The sequence below is a fragment of the Enhydra lutris genome, unplaced genomic scaffold (assembly GCF_002288905.1).
Source record: "Enhydra lutris kenyoni isolate GAN:26980312 unplaced genomic scaffold, ASM228890v2 scaffoldscaffold39, whole genome shotgun sequence".
In the NCBI taxonomy this organism is placed as follows: domain Eukaryota; kingdom Metazoa; phylum Chordata; class Mammalia; order Carnivora; family Mustelidae; genus Enhydra; species Enhydra lutris.
The window spans coordinates 18,871,344-18,886,763 of NW_019154123.1; the positions used below are offsets into that span (position 1 = coordinate 18,871,344).

The window sequence follows — 15,420 nt, forward strand, 5'->3', positions numbered from 1 at the left end:
GGTCAAGTTGCACCAGTGTTTAGAATAACCCCATAGGATGAACTGAAGGAGACTCACATGACAATTGAAGCACAGAAGACAGAGGTCTACCCCAGTCCCTGTTCTGACGCTTCCTGTGGAGTTAGCAGTTGAGCTAGATTCTGAAGAGTCAGGAATTAGCACTACTATAGGATATGGAAAACTGGGCAGTGGAAATCTGGGCCATCATTCTGAGGATGTGTTTTCCCTGCTCTGTTTGAGAATCACTTTCTTTGCTAAGGAATCCAGAAGAGGAATGGTGGTTTAGTCCCTCATTAGGCCTACTCTTTGGAGAGATGTCCAAATGTTTTCCCTTTTTTGTTCTTGCCCTAAAATAACTTTTAAAAAGATCTAACCTATTCCATGATAAAACCACCAAGGATACAGGAATTCTATTAGATAATCAAAATCAAAGGCAAAGTGTCAAAAAAAAAAAAAAAAGCTGCTTATGATGAGCACTTGTTGTTATATATAAGTGATCAATCACTAAATTCTGCTCCTGAAACCGGTATTACCCTATATGTTAACTAACTAGAATTTAAATAAAACCTTGAAACCAAAAAGATATAATGCTTCATTTTGGAAGAAAAAAAAAACAAAACTAGTGGGTCATAGGGAAATTAAATGTGTAGGCATAACCCCAGGTAAAACTGACTACACTGTGGCCTCCTCCCTCCAGGATAGCAGCCTTGTCTTCCTTCTCCAATCCTCCACTACACCACAACAAACATGTCATCAATCTCAGACACATTTGCTACCCATTCCCACCTCTCTCATCCTGTCCAGGGTCTTCTCCAGAGTTTCACATCTGTTATTAAACTCTTTAAACGCTGGCTAATAACAAAATTGCTCATGCCCAAGTAAGGACTCAGTATTAGAGTTATCACAGATGTATTTGAGTTTCCAGAAAGAGTCTGGAAGACAAGAAGTCTTTAAGAGTCCAATGAATAAGGCTATAATAACCAGAATAATGCCGTCTTTAATCGTACCATGTTGGCAGCCATTCTTATGACCTATGAATTGTTAAGCCAACCCAGTGTTATTTCCCACCTCATCTGCCTTCCTAAAACATTCAGCCCAATAAACACTGCCTGAATCAGGCATCACTGTATAAGATGAGAGGTAAATAAAGTGACATGTAGGTAGCTGGGAAATGCAGGGCTATGAGCAAAGAGTATCTTTATTCTTGGAATTGTAAGGAATGTGGTGTAGATTTTTAAAATATCATTAGTTTTTATTAGAAATTACACTTGCCTTAATCAGAAAAACAAAACATAGCTTGGTTCAGGAGACATTCGTAAGATGGCCTTTGGTGAAGTAAAACATATCTTCAGTGTTTTTATTTTATTTGTTTCCTTTTGGAACCAGGTTATTCAGAGAATATTCTACACAGTCAACAGATCTTGGAGTGGAAAAATAACTTCGACAGAGATAAGAAAAAGCAACTTTTTGCAAGTATGTCTCTCATTGAAATTCATATATAAAGAACAAGTTAGGGATGCCAAGCTTCTGCCTTCAGGCTGTGATACCAGGGTCCTGGGATCAGTCCACATCAGGCTTCCTGCTCAGCAGGGAGTCTGCTTCTCCCTTGGTCTGCAGGTCTCCCTGCTTGTGCGCTTTCTCTCTTCTCTCTCTCTCACAAATAAAAATTTTTTTTTAATTTAAAAAAAATAAAGAACAAGTTAAATAATATTATTTCATTTTTTTAAATTTTTTAAATTTATTTTCAGCGTAACAGTATTCATTGTTTTTGCACCACACCCAGTGCTCCATGCAATCCGTGAATCCGTGCCCTCTCCAATACCCACCACCTGGTTCCCCCAACCTCCCACCCCCCCCCGCCCCTTCAAAACCCTCAGATTATTTTCAGGGTCCATAGTCTCTCATGGTTCACCTCCCCTTCCAATTTCCCTCAACTCCCTTTTCTCTAACTCCCCTTGTCCTCCATGCTATTTGTTATGCTCCGCAAATCAGTGAAATCATATGATAATTGACTCTCTCTGCTTGACTTATTTAACAAATATTTGAGTGCTTATTGTATACAAAGCACTTTGGCTACTTTCAGTCATGAAGCATTTACCAGATACCTGGGATGTGTTGGGGAGAACAAAGATGAATAACAAGGGATTTTTATATCAAGGTACATGGACTAAAAGAAAAATGTGCAGTCACACCTGACGAAAATTTTTACAGAAATGGGTAACAAATATGCAGGGAAGGCCTCATGGCATGCGGTCTTAATCTTGGAGGGTATCGGAAGTTTATCAAAATAAAAAATTAGAAGGGGATTCCAGATAAAGGGAGCAACATAAGCAAAGCCCCAGAAGCATGAAAGTGTCTACAGTCTAAGAACAGTCTAAAGCAGCCAGTGGCTTTGCGGAGAGTAACCAGTGATACAGCCTCAGGGGTGAGATGGGCTGAGTTAGGAAAGGACTTGCAAAAGGAATAAAGGGGTTGCAACTTGATCCTTTCAGTAACCGCTCTTTATCCAGCTCCTACTAGAGTAGAGAAGAATATTAAAAAGTCCTTTTAAGAAAGAATACTTTCCATTCAATTATTTTATTTATTTTACCAAATAAGAGAGAAAGTGTGTAGACCACTAGTGGGAGCCTTTTACCGAGATAATCCTCATGCCTGATTGTTCAAGCTTCCATTAACCTAAAGAAAGAATTGTTCATACTTGAAAGGAAAAGAAATACTTTATTTTCAATGAATCAAACTAAACGAAGCTTAGGCTAATAATACAACCTTATATACTCTTTATTTTTCCCTGTCTTCATCTGGGACAAAGTAATGAAGACTTGGCAAAATTAGCAGCCTATAATTCATATAAAAACCTTTTTTATTCCAAAATGAATAGTAATTATCCTGCCTCTCTCAGTAGGTAGCATGGGATGGAATGGGTTGAGATGGCAGTAATTCCATAAAAGAGGCCTTCCACCTTAAGAATGGTAATCCCTCATATTCCCGAAGCACATTAGAGTTTGTAACAGTTTCTGGCATTACTGTAATACATATTTTTTAATTGATAAAATTTGAGGTGCAGATATGGTTGAATGACTTAGATAAGATCACACAGCAAGTAAATGGCCAATCTGGAAACAGAACTCAAGTGTTCTTATTAGGGCATCATTTAATTTTTCCCCCTCTTCCCTATTCCTCTCCCACTCTTCGTATTAGTACATTATTCATGAATGTATGCTCATGTTTTATATGCTCATAAAGCATTCAAATAATATGAAAATATCTAGAATAATCAGCAGAAGTCACTGTCTACCTCTTCACCCTACAATTTCATTCTCTTTCCCAGAGGGAACCCATCCATGTTATGGTTTTATTCCCTTATATGTATACATGAAGTAAACAGTTTTATTTTGTATGGCTGCTTTTTTGAGGTGGTTTTTTTTTAAGTATATGAGATAATTTTGTTAATTTGGGTTTTTTTTCCCACTATCAGCATATCTTAACAATCTTTTCATTTCCATGCATATAAATCTTAACTGCCGCATCATCTATGGCATGGCTCTGCCATAACTAAATTACATATTCCCCTACAGAGGATGTTTAAGTTGTTGTCAGGTTTTTCCTATTTGCAATGATGCAGTAAACATCCTTATACTTTCCTTCTGTGTGTACATAGGTAAGAATTCTTCTAGAATAGACTACTGGAGGGGAGATCCTGGATCAAATGGTATATGCATTTTCAGGGGTTTTTTTTTTTTAAGATTTTTTATTTTTAAGTAATCTCTACACCCAAAATGGAACTCAGATGCACAACCCCAAAATCAAGAGTTGCGCGCTCTACCAACTGAGCCAGCCAGTTGCCCCAGTGTGGTTTTCAGTTTGATAGATCCTGCCAACTTAGTCTCTTGAAAACCTGTACTAGTTCATACTTAAAAACACATTCATCAATAGCACAAGTTTTCTGTCTTTTTCATTTTCTGATAATCTAGTAGGGGAAAATGAGAGCTCCTTCTCAAGATTTGTTTTATTGTATGTATTCTCCTTTATACATATTAAAGAGCATTTTATAAAATAAAACATTACAAGCAATGTTTGGAAAACAGAAAAATCATATTTCATCGCCCTAATACAACTAATAGCATTTTTGTCTAGGCTCATATAAATGTGCAGATTTTAGGATTTTACAGAATTCTTATTATGTGTAATCTTAACCCAGATTTTGCATTTACCACATCATGGTTTTCCTTTGTTTCTGTGGAGTCTTTATAATTTTTACTGGCAAGAGAATCTTCCATTAAGACGTTTTACTATAGGGCCCCTGGGTGGCTCAGTGGGTTAAGCTGCTGCCTCCGGCTCAGGTCGTGGTCTCAGGGTCCTGGGATCGAGTCCCGCATCGGGCTCTCTGCTCGGCAGTGAGCCTGCTTCCCTCTCTCTCTCTTTGCCTGTCTCTCTGTCTACTTGTGATCTCTCTCTGTCAAATAAATAAATAAAATCTTAAAAAAAAAAAAAAGACGTTTTACTATAACAGTTTATGTTCTCAACTTGCCAGAATTGGTCTCCCAGTATTTACATTTTGGAACATAATTTATCGTTGAAGCAATTTATTTGCGTTATGAAACAGTCACCTCTCTCCCTTGTAATATTTTTCACCTTGAATTCCATTTTATTTTCCAATAATATTGGCACTTTTTTTTGTTTAGATTTAGCTAGCATATATTTGTACTTCTTTTAAAACCGCCTTTTAAATTTTATTTTAGTGTTATCTCTTACGGATAGCGCATACCTAGATATGTTTTGGGGGGGTGGTTTTTATACTTAATCTGAAAATACTTTAATATGGATACTTAATTCATTTACATTACTGTGACTGTTGATCTGTCTGATCTGATTTCTGCCATCTCATTTTGTTTTTTCTATTTCTGAAGGTTTTTTATGGCTTCTTATATCATTCTTTCTGAATCTTTCATTTCTGAAAACATCTTCATTTGTCTGCCCACTTGTATGATAACTACAAGAATTGTAAGAATTCTGGGTTCAAAATTATTGTTTCTGGTGTTTTCCATAGGGACACTCAGTGAGTCAGGGGAACCCCAGAGTTAATTTCCAGCACAGGACCCTGCAGCTCCATCCCTATGTCTTCTTTGCCAGGCCACCACACATCAGCACGATGCTATGTATAAGTCACCTTCACAGTAAACTTGATCTCATTACAAAGCCAAACCCTATATGTGGATTTCTACTCTACATAATAGAATAGATGCTCACTCTTCATAATTTTAGAAAGTTACAAGCAGTGTCAGTTTATGACCATGTAATTCAGCCTGTTGTCTAATTGTTCTGGCTTGCTACTCTGGGGACCTTTGATGGGCTACGGTCTCCTTGGTAACAGTCCTTCCCTTTCCTTGCTTTTAAATCCTCCACCGCATCTAACCCTTTGCTAAGTGTAATACAGAACTCATAAATGCTTATAGATTGATCACTTGATTAAAGTTTGGAAGAGGTTCCTGGTTTGGTACCCAAACCAAAAATTTTAATTCAATTTAAAATTAAACTTTACTAGACCATATAACGGCCAAAGCTGGTTTTCATAATTTTAAAATAAATTAATCTTTCTCTTCATACTATTTCAGACTCTAGCCCTTTTGGAAGAAGAGGAAGATATAAACCAAATCACAGATTACTTCTCCTATGAACATTTCTACGTTATTTATTGTAAATTCTGGGAACTAGATAGTGATCATGACCTCTACATCAGCCAGGCTGATCTATCTCGATACAATGACCAGGGTAAGTGTTTTATACGTGCTAAAACTTAGCTATTTTGAAAAAGGCAAGAGTTATATGAATTGTTATATGAATGATAAATTCCCATTTCTTAAATTCTTTATCCAATCAAGTCCTCTTTAATGAACCAAGAAATTTTAAGTGGGGGAATGGGTGAAGGTATTAATTTTTTATTTAGAAAGCAAGTATAGGAGAAGGGACTTAGAGTAAGTAAGCAATTAGAGTCTTTGTTTTGATTAATTGCTGAGTCTTTATAGTGATGTTTATTTTCTAATGATGAATAAGATTCATACCTATGTAAAGTTTATTTGAAAGAGAATGTATATATACCCTTATAAATTTCCCATTTTACAGTGTTTATGAATAGCCAAGGATGAAAATGTTTCTAACTTGACATTGTTTTCCAGGAATCATAAAAACTTACTTTTTGGAATTTAGTTCCTGAGTATTTTCCCTGCAGATGAATTTTGTGTGCTTTCTTGTATCAGAAAGCAAAAATATCACATATCACATGATATTACCCCCTTTGCTTCATTTTTACCAGTAGTAAACTTAGAAACTATTACCTGATGATTTACTGTTCTTCACCAAGCACCAAAATACATTGACTTGGTTTTTTTCTCATAAGATTGTCCCTGATCTATTCTTAAATGTCTTCTCAAGCACTGCTGATTTTTTTAAAATCAGCCTTTAGCCTTTTAGATGTAGGAAAGTACAAACCTTAAACAAATGTGTTGAATTTCACTTCTGTTATTTGGTATATCTGTGATTAACCGTTTATATCTTAAGAAAAGGCTCGTTCTATATGATGTCAAGTTTCATAGAACTTTCCATATATAAGAAAGAGTTCTCCCTCTCAATTCTCAGGTCCCAATAAGGTATCAAGAGAAAATACTCATGTGTACTTATTGATAAACAAACAGTACTTGTTTAGTACTCTACCCCCTGGTTCAAGTAGTCGTAATCTTCCTGTCACCAGAATAGCACAAAAATGGAAATATTCACAGGTGTATCAGGTCAGCTTTATTAGCTCTGCACCTTCTAATCACCAGTGACCAGATCATCTGTGTTAACATATGGTCATGCAAAACCTTACAGGCTCTAAAGCATGCTTTCTGGCTGATATACCATAATTCTCACCAAGTCCCAAAATATTGTATATATACACCTAGGCCTGCATGATGAAGGTGTCACTGAGACCACCTAATTGCTGGTGCACCTACCTGTCCTAAATGGGACAGCATGATCTTCAATTTTAGGCTAAACTTAACAAATTTTAAAAAGACCTTTTTTTTTTTTTTAATTAAATCCCATGCCTTTCCTATACAGCTCTCTATTTGTCTATCTAGTACAAATTATTAACCCCGTAAACCAATGTTCAACAAAGTATAGAGGATCCTTATATAAGCTTTTTGGCCAGACATGGCTCTTCTGACCCCCATATTCCTAACATCTTCAGCCAAACTAATTTTACCTTGGACTGACTCTAACTAACTCTACCTAACTCTGTGCAGAAGAATTAGATGCTGGTAGCTACTAACTCTCTAATGACTCATCCCTTGTTTTGAAATTGTAGTATACATGCCATTGCCTGGGGCACTTAAAAGAAAGATTCCTGTCCTTACCAAATCCATGGGTCTGAGCTGTACTGGCATATCCTTTTAGTTAAAAGTAAAGCCTTTGGTTATTTTGAACCAATAATGAGGTACACTGCTATAGATTCTCTAGGATCTATCATCAAAAGTAGTATACTGTCTAAAGTATAATTGTATCTCTCTCTGAGTAAAACTTACTGATGGAATTTCTCAAATGATATATTCTGTTATGTTCTGGACTTATATGGAATAAGAATATTAGAAAAGTATGTTTGTGGTATGTTTAGGTATCTTCTATAAAATTCTACTTGAAAGCATTTTCTGTTGTTTCACTCAAAGTCCCTTATATTACGAGCTGCCAGTCAGTTCCCCTTGAATTTCATGATAGGATAAACTTTGTCTTGTTTTAGAGGAAAAGTTGTCTTATTGGATAAGAGGATCAATACAAATTCTATACGTTTTTGTCTTCGTTGTCCTGATGTTCAGAACTAATTTGGCACTCAGCTACGGTAATACATCCCAGCTATCAGGCATAATCATTTGCCTGTTCTTTTTTGTAGTGACTGATTAATTGATTATGCTGCCTCAGATTCTTTCAGAAATATAAATTATACATAGGTAAAAACTTAAATACTCCTAACCTCTCATTATGGAAGACTATTATGTTTTAGCTTGTTGCTATTGAAAAGAAATTTGCCAAAAATATTGCCTTTATGCAACATGTTTCTAACTCGCTTTGTACCCTTTTGTTTACATTTAGCTTCATCAAACAGAATTATTGAAAGGATATTCTCTGGGGCAGTAACAAGGTAAGAAAAAGCATCTGAGTTTAAAAATGAATTACGGATGTGGAACCTGAGTGGTTCAGTGGGTTAAATAAGCCTCTGCCTTTGGCTCAGGCCATGATCTCAGGGTCCTGGGATCCAGCCCCATGTTGGGCTCCTTGCTCAGCAGGAAGCCTGCTTCTCCCTCTCCCACTCCCCCTCCTGCTCTTTCTCTTTCTCAAATAATGAACTCTTTAAGGAAAAATGAATAAATTCCAGGTAACACTTTAGCAGTCTTATTTGAGCATGGCTTCCTGCATACCGTGGCTTCATACAAGACAGTAGTGATTCTTTAATTTATGGGCATTAGTCCATTAAATACAGGTAACAGTATTGGTGATTATTTGCATTCATATTGGAAACCAGACTGCTTTCTTCTTACCTGCATATGTCTTCTGGTTTCATCCTCCAGGCCTTTGCAAACAATATAGGCAATGGAAGGGACACTCTTTGTTAGGTTTCCAGCCTTCTAATTTTTCTTTGACTTAATTTCCAAAGAAAGATGTTGCTTTAGGGGCGCCTGGGTGGCTCAGTGGGTTAAAACCTCTGCCTTCAGCTTAGGTCATGATCCCAGGGTCCTGGGATCAAGCCCCACATCAGGCTCTCTGCTCAGCAGGGAGCCTGCTTCCCCCTCTCTCGCTGCCTGCCTTTCTGCCCACTTGTGATCTCTGTCTGTCAAATAAATAAAATCATTAAAAAAAAAAAGATGTTGCTTTATTTCTTAGTCTGTCATCCTACTAAATTTATCTGAATGATTGCTTAGGAAACTTTATAACCATGTGTTTTCTTCAGGGGAAAAACAGTACAGAAAGAGGGAAGAATGAGCTATGCAGACTTTGTTTGGTTTTTGATCTCTGAGGAGGACAAAAGGAACCCAACCAGGTATGACTTTTTTTTTTTAACTTAAAATCAATTAATTAACTTGCAGTGTATTATTAGTTTCAGAGGTAGAGTTTAGTGATTCAAGCTGGTATGACTTCTAAGTTTCCTTTGCCAGGAATGTCAAACACTTGAACAAAGCTTAAAAAAGTCATGATGTATACTCAGTGGATGCCATCTTGATCTAGGAGCACCAAGATGAATTAGACTTAGTGTCTGCCCTCTCAGATACAATGCATAGTCACAGCATATCAAGAGAAGTGCTTTTACCCCCAGAAACAAAGGTGAAGTGACATGTGAGCTGGCCCTAAGAGTTAAGTAGGACCAGGAAGCTTTTATATGGAATGTGGGAATATATATTAAGAGTTTCCATCTTGATGGTTCAGTAGTAAATTAGAGAGGGAAAGAAACAAATTGTGGATGACAGTTATAGACAAATTAGAATCATCTCTCCTTTCCCTTGGCACACTCAAACATACCTTGATTTGTAGTTGTAAACATACACATCTGTTTCTTGCCACTAATCTATCTCTAATTTAAGCCAAAATCTAGGTCCCTCTCTTCTTTTATTCCCAGCTTGTGTTAACATAGTACCCAGCACATAGTTTGTGCTTAGTACCAAGGGACGGAGAGGCTACAGTCCTTGGTGCTGCTTGCTAGTATAACTGCCTCAGCTGTCTGTATGTTGGGTCTAGAGGTTACCTAAATGTTGGATACATAGTTTGGAAATCAAGGAAGTAGAAATCAAACTAAGCTGGGGTGCCTGGGTGGCTCAGTGGGTTAAAGCCTCTGCCTTCGGCTCAGGTCATGGTCCCAGGGTCCTGGGATCAAGCCCCACATCGGGCTCTCTGCTCAGCGGGGAGCCTGCTTCCTCCTCTCTCTCTGCCTGCCTCTCTGCCTACTTGTGATCTCTGTCTGTCAAATAAATAAATAAAAAATCTTAAAAAAAAAAAGAGGGACGCCTGGGTGGCTCAGTTGGTTGGACGACTGCCTTCGGCTCAGGTCATGATCCCGGGACCAAGTCCCACATTGGGCTCCCAGCTCCATGGGGAGTCTGCTTCTCCCTCTGACCTTCTCCTCGCTCATGTTCTCTCTCACTGTCTCTCTCTCAAATAAATAAATAAAATCTTTAAAAAAAAAAAAAGAAAACTAAGCTATTTCTTGGCAGCCTATTAGATTATTTTTAAATAGCTTTGTTTTCCATTTCAAAGAATAATTTTTTGTCCATTATAGACAATTTAGAAAACATGGATAAGCAGAGGAAAATAAATTTTAATACTAATAATTCTAACACGCAGAATAAGAGACTATTAAAAGTTAGTGTATATTGTATAGTCTCTTTTATTATATATTTTTACATACTTTTTAGATATTTAGATTAGTTCCATTGGATTAAGTGTTAATTACCATACACTCCCAAATTTTTATGGAATGCTTTCCAAAACAATAGTTATAGCTAAATGGTTGTGACATCCACTACTTTTTTCACTAACATAAATTCCCCAAAATGGAATTGTTAAGTTAAAAGGGTATAGACATTTTTAAGGGCACTTATAAAAATTATTAAGTTGCTCCTTAGAAAAAGTGTATAATTTTATACTTTTATCAACAAGGTACTGAGCATATTTCCTATAACCCTTACTAACACAGGATGTTTTCCTCTTAAAAATATTTTCCAATTTGAAAAATAAAAAATTTAATATTATTTTATTTTGCATTTGATTACTAATGAGGCTGAATTTTTTTTCATATGTATTTAGTCAGTTCTATTTCATTTTAGGCAACTTCCTTTTCAAGTCTTTTGCTCATTTCTGCTGGATTAGTTTTTTTAAATTTATTGTTTTATCACACATACACATTAAGTATTTTAAAATACAAAATACATTCAAAACCTTAATATAAAATTTATTCATAATTCCATGACCCATATTTAACATTGGTATGTATCCTTTCACTATTCCCTCCCTTTCCCTCTCTATCCCCTCTCTCTCCTCCTCCTTTTCCTCCTCCTTCACTCTTTCTTCCTGCACCAAAAGATATACTATGCTAAATGCTATCATACTATATAGATTTGTAACATACTTTTTCACATAACAGTGTATTTCCATGACAATAAGTATGCATCCTTATTTTTTTTGTTTTTTTTTTTAATTTTTTATTTTTTTATAAACATATAATGTATTTTTATCCCCAGGGGTACAGGTCTGTGAATCGCCAGGTTTACACACTTCACAGCACTCACCATAGCACATACCCTCCCCAATGTCCATAACCCCTCCCCCCTCTCCCAACCCCCCTCCCCTCAGCAACCCTCAGTTTCTTTTGTGAGATTGAGAGTCACTTATGGTTTGTCTCCCTCCCAATCCCATCTTGTTTCATTTATTCTTCTCCTACTCCCTTAACCCCCCATGTTGCATCTCCACTTCCTCATATCAGGGAGATCATATGATAGTTGTCTTTCTCCGATTGACTTATTTCGCTAAGCATGATACCCTCTAGTTCCATCCACGTCATCGCAAATGGCAAGATTTCATTTCTTTTGATGGCTGCATAGTATTCCATTGTGTATATATACCACATCTTTTTTATCCATTCATCTGTTGATGGACATCTAGGTTCTTTCCATAGTTTGGCTATTGTAGACATTGCTGCTATAGACATTCGGGTGCACGTGCCTCTTCGGATCACTACGTTTGTATCTTTAGGGTAAATACCCAGCAGTGCAATTGCTGGGTCATAGGGTAGTTCTATTTTCAACATTTTGAGGAACCTCCATGCTGTTTTCCAGAGTGGTTGCACCAGCTTGCATTCCCACCAACAGTATAGGAGGGTTCCCCTTTCTCCGCATCCTCGCCAGCATCTGTCATTTCCTGACTTGTTAATTTTAGCCATTCTGACTGCTGTGAGGTGATATCTCATTGTGGTTTTGATTTGTATTTCCTTGATGCCGAGTGATGTGGAGCACTTTTTCACGTGTCTGTTGGCCATCTGGATGTCTTCTTTGCAGAAATGTCTGTTCATGTCTTCTGCCCATTTCTTGATTGGATTCTTTATTCTTTGGGTGTTGAGTTTGCTAAGTTCTTTATAGATTTTGGACACTAGCCCTTTATCTGATATGTGGTTTGCAAATATCTTCTCCCATTCTGTCAGTTGTCTTTTGGTTTTGTTAACTCTTTCCTTTGCTGTACAAAAGCTTTTGATCTTGATGAAATCCCAATAGTTCATTTTTTTGCTTGCTTCCCTTGCCTTTGGCGATGTTCCTAGGAAGATGTTGCTGCAGCTGAGGTCGAAGAGGTTGCTGCCTGTGTTCTCCTCAAGGATTTTGATGGATTCCTTTCTCACATTGAGATCCTTCATCCATTTTGAGTCTATTTTCGTGTGTGGTGTAAGGAAATGGTCCAATTTCATTTTTCTGCATGTGGCTGTCCAATTTTCCCAACACCATTTATTGAAGAGGTTGTCTTTTTTCCATTGGACATTCTTTCCTGCTTTGTCAAAAATTAGTTGACCATAGAGTTGAGGGTCTATTTCTGGGCTCTCTATTCTGTTCCATTGATCTATGTGTCTCTTTTTGTGCCAGTTCCATGCTGTCTTGATGATGACAGCTTTGTAATAGAGCTTAAAGTCCGGAATTGTGATGCCACCAACTTTGGCTTTCTTTCTCAATATTCCTTTGGCTATTCGAGGTCTTTTCTGGTTCCATATAAATTTTAGGATTATTTGTTCAATTTCTTTGAAAAAAATGGATGGATAGGAATTGCATTAAATGTGTAGATTGCTTTAGGTAGCATAGACATTTTCACAATATTTGTTCTTCCAATCCAGGAGCATGGAACATTTTTCCATTTCTTTATGTCTTCCTCAATTTCTTTCATGAGTACTTTATAATATAGATTCTTAGCCTCTTTGGTTAGGTTTATTCCTAGGTATCTTAGAGTTGTGGTTGCAATTGTAAATGGGATTGACTCCTTAATTTCTCTTTCTTCTGTCTTGTTGTTGGTGTAGAGAAATGCAACTGATTTCTGTGTATTGATTTTATATCCTGACACTTTACTGAATTCCTGTACAAGTTCTAGCAGTTTTGGAGTGGAGTCTTTTGGGTTTTCCACATATAGTATCATATCATCTGCAAAGAGTGATAGTTTGACTTCTTCTTTTCCGATTTGGATGCCTTTAATTTCCTTTTGTTGTCTGATTACTGAGGCTAGGACTTCTAGTACTATGTTGAATAGCAGTGGTGATAACGGACATCCCTGCCGTGTTCCTGACCTTAGCGGAAAAGCTTTCAGTTTTTCTCCATTGAGAATGATATTTGCGGTGGGTTTTTCATAGATGGCTTTGATAATATTGAGGTATGTGCCCTCTATCCCTACACTTTGAAGAGTTTTGATCAGGAAGGGATGCTGTACTTTGTCAAATGCTTTTTCAGCATCTATTGAGAGTATCATATGATTCTTGTCCTTTCTTTTATTAATGTGTTGTATCACATTGATTGATTTGCGGATGTTGAACCAACCTTGCAGCCCTGGAATAAATCCCCCTTGGTCGTGGTGAATAATCCTTTTAATGTACTGTTGAATCCTATTGGCTAGTATTTTGGTGAGAATTTTCGCATCTGTGTTCATCAAGGATATTGGTCTGTAGTTCTCTTTTTTGATGGGATCCTTGTCTGGTTTTGGGATCAAGGTGATGCTGGCCTCATAAAATGAGTTTGGAAGTTTTCCTTCCATTTCTATTTTTTGGAACAGTTTCAGGAGAATAGGAATTAGTTCTTTAAATGTTTGGTAGAATTCCCCTGGGAAGCCATCTGGCCCTGGGCTTTTGTTTGTTTGGAGATTTTTGATGACTGTTTAAATCTCCTTACTGGTTATGGGTCTGTTCAGGCTTTCTATTTCTTCCTGGTTCAGTTGTGGTAGTTTATATGTCTCTAGGAATGCATCCATTTCTTCCAGATTGTCAAATTTGTTGGCGTAGAGTTGCTCATAGTATGTTCTTATAATTGTCTGTATTTCTTTGGTGTTAGTTGTGATCTCTCCTCTTTCATTCATGATTTTATTTATTTGGGTCCTTTCTCTTTTCTTTTTGATAAGTCTGGCCAGGGGTTTATCGATCTTATTAATTCTTTCAAAGAACCAGCTCCTAGTTTCGTTGATTTGCTCTATTGTTTTTTTGGTTTCTATTTCATTGATTTCTGCTCCAATCTTTATGATTTCTCTTCTCCTGCTGGGTTTAGGGTTTCTTTCTTGTTCTTTCTCCAGCTCCTTTAGGTGTAGGGTTAGGTTGTATACTTGAGACCTTTCTTGTTTCTTGAGAAAGGCTTGTACCGCTATATATTTTCCTCTCAGGACTGCCTTTGTTGTGTCCCACAGATTTTGAACCGTTGTGTTTTCATTATCATTTGTTTCCATGAATTTTTTCAACTCTTCTTTAATTTCCTGGTTGACCCATTCATTCTTTAGAAGGATGCTGTTTAGTCTCCATGTATTTGGGTTCTTTCCAAATTTCCTCTTGTGATTGAGTTCTAGCTTTAGAGCATTGTGGTCTGAAAATATGCAGGGAATGATTCCAATCTTTTGATAATGGTTGAGACCTGATTTAGGACCGAGAATATGATCTATTCTGGAGAATGTTCCATGTGCACTAGAGAAGAATGTGTATTCTGTTGCTTTGGGATGAAATGTTCTGAATATATCTGTGATGTCCATCTAATCCAGTGTGTCATTTAAGGCCTTTATTTCCTTGTTGATCTTTTGCTTGGATGATCTGTCCATTTCAGTGAGGGGACTGTTAAAGTCCCCTACTATTATTGTATTATTGTTGATGTGTTTCTTTGATTTTGTTATTAATTGGTTTATATAGTTGGCTGCTCCCACGATAGGGGCATAGATATTTAAAATTGTTAGATCTTCTTGTTGGACAGATCCTTTGAGTATGATATAGTGTCCTTCCTCATCTCTTATTATAGTCTTTGGCTTAAAATCTAATTGATCTGATACAAGGATTGCTGCCCCTGCTTTCTTCTGATGTCCATTAGCATGGTAAATTCTTTTCCACCCCCTCACTTTAAATCTGGAGGTCTCTTCGGATCTAAAATGACTTTCTTGTAGGCAACATATTGATGGGTTTTATTTTTTTATCCATTCTGATACCCTGTGTCTTTTAATGGGGCATTTAGCCCATGAACATTCAGGGTAACTATTGAGAGATATGAATTTAGTGTCATTGTATTTCTTGTAAGGTGACTGTTACTGTATATTGTCTCTGTTCCTTTCTGATCTACTACTTTTAGGGTCTCTCTTTCCTTAGAGGACCCCTTTCAATATTTCCTGTAGAGCTGGTTTGGTGTTTGCAAATTC

The 15,420-nt window shown here is 36.9% G+C and overlaps 1 protein-coding gene across 2 annotated transcripts in view; it reads left to right on the top strand.

The window, feature by feature from the left end:
* LOC111155025 (protein phosphatase 2 regulatory subunit B''alpha) overlaps positions 1-15,420 on the top strand; it is a 154,524-nt gene that overhangs the window by 83,461 nt on the left and 55,643 nt on the right. For both annotated transcript variants that reach the window (XM_022515038.1, XM_022515039.1), the window contains exons 6-9: positions 1,387-1,473; positions 5,613-5,769; positions 8,122-8,170; positions 8,978-9,067. In XM_022515038.1, coding sequence (XP_022370746.1) covers positions 1,387-1,473; positions 5,613-5,769; positions 8,122-8,170; positions 8,978-9,067 — 383 coding nt within the window. The remainder of the gene's footprint in view (positions 1-1,386; positions 1,474-5,612; positions 5,770-8,121; positions 8,171-8,977; positions 9,068-15,420) is intronic.